Source organism: Austrofundulus limnaeus, unplaced genomic scaffold (genome assembly GCF_001266775.1).
Source record: "Austrofundulus limnaeus strain Quisiro unplaced genomic scaffold, Austrofundulus_limnaeus-1.0 Scaffold20, whole genome shotgun sequence".
In the NCBI taxonomy this organism is placed as follows: Eukaryota; Metazoa; Chordata; class Actinopteri; order Cyprinodontiformes; family Rivulidae; genus Austrofundulus; species Austrofundulus limnaeus.
The window spans coordinates 3512816-3518034 of record NW_013952422.1 but is presented as its reverse complement, the minus strand read 5'-3'; the positions used below and the strand labels follow the sequence as shown (position 1 = coordinate 3518034).

The window sequence follows — 5219 nt, the reverse complement described above, 5'->3', positions numbered from 1 at the left end:
TGTGTGTGTGTGTGTGTGTGTGTGTATATATATATACATAAAATGATAGTAATAATAAATAACTAGCCTTTATCAGTTGTAGGTACATCCAGTGAATATTTTCTATAAGCTTTAGTAAAAACTTTGGTAAAAACACAAATACACAGACACACAGACACGAACTAAAACATTCTTGTCCACTCATCAGCGGCAGKTGATGATGAATATTCATGAAACAACAAATACCAACAGAAAAATGTGACAGTTTGAACAAACGTTGCTTAAAAAAAATTGAATTTGACTTGGAGCTAAAAATCTGACCCACCTGTCTTTGAATTGACTTCAAATTCAGCAGTGACCTCTGAGAGTTTCTCCTCAGGAGAGGAAAGGATCCGGGATGCTGGGGTGGAACGACTCTGTACGAGGATCTCAATGGGCTCCGAATGCAAGCAGAAGCTCAACAGCTCATTGGACAGCTGGTGGAAGTGCTCACTGTGTGACCTGCATTTCTGCTCCAGGTCACAAAGCTTGACCTTTGACAAAAGGAGGGAAAGGGTAAATATAGTCATCTTGAGCAAAGGGAAAGCCTGGTAGGGTGAAATTTATCACATGTAATTGTACAGAATTGGGCCCTGGAAAGAATAGCTGTTTTATCTGTTATTGCTGATTGAGCACTGACCTAATTACAAAAGGATCCCTAAAGAACCATAAACTCAGGTGTAATGGTATACTGAAACTAAGGCAGTCTAATCAAAGTGTGAGGAGGGAGGTTTATTCATCCACTCACATATAACACAGTCAAGATCCATAAAGATACAATCTGTAGATCTGTGTTGTATATGTAGATCTATGCCATATGTAATAATTGGTCACCTAAAGTGTTTTTATTTGACTTTATTTAAAAAGAGAAACAATCTCTGAGCTTTGGTGATGTGTAAGGTAGAGAAGGAACCAATCAGGGAGAAATAAAAATACCTGAAACATTTTGTCCTTATTGTTCTGTTTGGACAAAAAAGCCAGGAAACAGAAAGAAGCAAAAGCAAAAAAGAAAAAAACAAGAAAATATAATTATGACAAAAATATGCTGCAAAAGACAAGGAAAGCAATGAAAAACAGTCAAACCAAAATGAATGTCAAATTAATGCTGTTGGAATGTCAAACTGAAAAGAACTAGCAAACTCAACATGGTTTAAATACAGAAATGAAAATGGTTGCATGTTAGTAAAAAAAAAAAACAGGATTGTAGGAGGAAAAAATGATTCAACAGATTTAACAAAGAAAACTATCTCCTTGAGTGAGTTTTAATTTCTCTCAGCACATTGTTTGTCTGCACCAAACTCAGTCTGCTTGCTCAGTAAAATCGTATTAAAGTGCTTCCGACGGATGATGACATGACCCCACTTGAACTGCACTCAAAGGAGCGAGCGAGCCATTGTCACGGAAGGATTTAGGGTAAAATTAGAAAATGATTTCCAGTAGATGAGGCAGTGACACGCATCTTGAAAAAAAAGGGCAGTGATAAAACACAGCAGGCAGTCTGTTTGATCACTGGGACACGGTCAGCCCAGGTGTTCTGTTAATGGGACCTGTCAGTCTGATGCTGCAAAACCGACTGAACGCTCTGAAGTTCGATTTTACACTAAAATACAACAGAAAACCTCTAGAGAGAGGAAAAACAAAGCAACATAAGCTGTTGTTTAAATTTGCTGATGGATGACTAATAGAAACTACATAACGTTCTATAAAGAGCAAAAAATAAATAAAACATTTTGGACTTATCCGAGGATTAGCAAATTGTGCTGCTTAACTTAAAGTGGGTGTATAGTGTATTTTCAATTCTATACCACAATCAAGTAACTATGTTACCTTCAGTTGTTATGAAAATGCTGTATTCATATATATAAAATATTTTGACTTCACATCATAAGCCATGTTTCCATTCAATTATAAAGTGCAGTTTGAGCAAACTTTTAAAAAGTCGCAAAAAATGTGCATCAGATGTGTTTCCATCAACTGACTTAGTGAATTAACCAGGCTACGCAAAGTGTAATTACGTCAGAGGCTGACGTTGCRCATGGCTGTAGCAAACAGGAAGTAAAGTCGCAAACTCGCAGGGACTAGAACAATTTGAGAGGTTAGAATGTGTTGCTCCTATCAGAAAAGTTGTGATTATTCTGTCAGATCAACTAGTTTTGGCGATGTTACAGACGTAGAAAAAGAAATCCAATTCTCTACACGTTRCGGGAATATCCAGGAAGACACCGACAGCGGGARAAGGGTCCAGCTGCAGCCGGTAGAATAGTTGKACAGCGGGAACAGCTGATCAACCATGTCAGGTAAACGTTCGCTATGTCAGAACTTGCTCAGCAAATGTGTTTCCATCTCCCGTTTTGCGCATTAACTCTTTTTSGGAAAATCAAAAAACCACCTCTAGCGAGTGTAAAATCTCATTTTGCAAAATTGAGGAAATTTTTGCGAATTTTTACTGTTTTCATCCAGCTTTTCTAATGCAATACTTCAAAATGCGTATAAAAACATATTGATAGAAACGCAGCTATAGGCTATCTAAACACCTTGAAATTGGCCTCTGTCTCTTTAAGAACCTCCTACTGTTTCTGACACTCCCACTTCAGCACATCTTTACAACAATGCTTCGGGAGAGGGTTGCTCTGTGGGACAAAAGCCAAGCAGCAGACTGAGCTCCAGGGAGGAGCTTTATACAAATAGGCGGTGCTTTGTACCAGCAAGTGTTTAGGGAGCTCCACATGGCCACAGGAGAGTCTGGACTGGGATGGACAATCCTTGTCCTTAAGGGCCGCAGCCCTGCATGGTTTACTTTTTTCCCTGCTCCAACACACCTGATTCAGTCACTGAATTACCTCTTCCAAGTTCTGCAGAAGCCTGATAATCAACCATTAATTCAAATCAGTTAGTAGCAACGTTGATAAAAGGTGGTTTTGTATGGATGGAGATTTTTCGACTGTGCAGTTCCATATACTGTATAAGAAAACCATCACGCCTGATGCCTTCATGTAATACTTGGTTGTTCTGACCAGACAGTGTCCGGCCCTCAGCCACTTCAACAGGCAGTTATGTTTGGCATGACTGTTGCAAAAATGGTTCTTTTAAGAGAAGTCTGCAGCACCTCCCTGTTTTTATAATCGKTTGAATGATATGGTGTCTTACATACACTGAAAAGTTACGATATAAACTGTCTGATAACCATAACAAATTTGTGAGGATTTGGGGACCTTTTGTGGACTACATTAAAAAGAGGACTCTATAAACTATAAACCATTTAACTCGATTGCAATATCAGTTTTCTGTTATGTGGGAGCCAATGTTTTATTGTTTAACCTGACAATTTTCTGTTTTTTTTTTTCTTTTGTTGTTTGCGTTGTCATAGAGGTAAAGGTCAATAAACTACATTTTTTTTAAAATGTAGCTCAGTATCACTGACTGAATCGATAAAGTTTACATTATTGATTGTTTCTAACATATGCTGACATTTAGATTAAACGTCTTTAGCTTTTGTTGCTCCACATTAAATCCCGTATTTGTCTTCCCACAATAACTTTATTTGAAAGCTGTGTCAAACACTCCAATTTCTGCTATTTAGACTTTTTTACTCAATTACGTTTTCTCACTCTTTGCCTAGCTTGGGACACTTCACACTTGTGTCAATCTTTTAATAGAGCTCTTTTTTTTAAGTATTTCACATGATTTCCRCCTCTGCAGAAGGTAGATTATTGAAAGCTTGCGTGCAAGTCAGCAATTTGTTCTAATAAGAATCTATTTTTCGACACTTCCTCCATGGATGACAGTGTCGGTAAATGCAACACTGTGTGCAAGCCTGAAATATATCTTAACAGTTAAAAGACAGATTTGCATAAAATTTTCCATGGATACTCGTGAACCCCAGAGGAAGCTTGCATCGTTTCGCTGATTTCATGACTTTTCACGTTGCACCATCAGCAGCTACACGTTCTAGTTTGTATTTTATGTTTCTGCTAAATTAGTGGCACTCCYCCATTGAAGATAATTAGGAGATGTTGATAAGTATTTTTGAAAGAATTCCTCTTGTAAACACAAAATTTTCTGCTTTCAACGTTAAGCATAAAGTGTGAGTCAAACCGAGATTCAACAAAGTTCAAACGGGGCGAATGAACATCATTACCATTAAACTTTCAATCAAGTGAGCAACATTAAAGATGGTGCTGATGCAAAAACTCATCAGTGTTGGTTCTTGTTACCGTACCTCTAACAAGTGTACTGCTTCCTCATGTTGTTGGTCAGTTTGAAGCCAGGCCTGCGGAGAACAGGCAGAAACACACAGTGACAGCTGACACTGTGATCACAGTCTGAGAGCTACACTGCACGTCTCACAGCTGACATACTGTCGACGCAGCAACCTGGAAAAGACTCATCACAGCACCGGTACACCTATATCTGATGGCACAGGACAAATTAAAACAAATAAAAACTGATCCACATGTTGAAGTGTGTTGGAGACCAGAATATATGGCCCCGATTTCATATGTTATAAACAAAAACAGAATTGAAAATCTCATAAACTGATATATTATTCATATTGGAACGTGAAAAATAAATCAAATGTAGAAAAAAAATTCTTACTGACCTGTTGCCAATTAATCTAATTTATTGCAAGTGTTTCTTATTTGAAACATACTTTTACAACCTTAAGAATTACTACTAATAATTGTGGGTTTTTTTGTTTCAACATTTGTTTTGTTTATAATGTTCCATATTGAATACAACAYAAGTGTCAAGTCACTGTTTTTATCCAAGCTTAAAAAAATGAAACAAAATCTCAAAAGTGCTTCCTAATAAAATACTGTTTCTTGTTGTGTTTTACTTACTGAGAAGCAGAGTGTGCGCTCTTTTTTTTTTATCAAACCCTAACATGGCAACTTTTCTTTCCAACTAATCCAGAGGTCTGCAACCTTTACAATTAAAAGAGCCATTTCTGCTCCTTGGCTCACCGATAAAATGTGTCCAGAGTCACAAAATAAGCCACAACTGTGATTATCAACTGCTGGTCCGTGGGCCTTTTTGGGACCTTTTTGGGAACCTCTACCACTAGTGGAGGTGACATTTTAAAACTAAAAAATATATTGCAAAAATATCATTATTAGGGGTCCAAGCCCGCGGAAGCAGGGTAACGCAGCAGCAAAGCAGCACCGTTTCCATGTCTCCAGCAGAGCATGGAACCCTATTGT

At 37.8% G+C, this 5219-nt stretch overlaps 1 protein-coding gene across 8 annotated transcripts in view; it reads right to left on the bottom strand.

Moving 5' to 3' along the window:
• rimbp2a (RIMS binding protein 2a) overlaps positions 1-5219 on the bottom strand; it is an 84685-nt gene that overhangs the window by 25224 nt on the left and 54242 nt on the right. For 7 of the 8 annotated variants that reach the window (XM_014003917.1, XM_014003911.1, XM_014003912.1 and 4 more), the window contains 2 exons: positions 4238-4288; positions 305-512 (listed from right to left, as the gene is read on the bottom strand). In XM_014003917.1, coding sequence (XP_013859371.1) covers positions 305-512; positions 4238-4288 — 259 coding nt within the window. The remainder of the gene's footprint in view (positions 1-304; positions 513-4237; positions 4289-5219) is intronic. The other variant, XM_014003915.1, reaches the window with a different exon arrangement.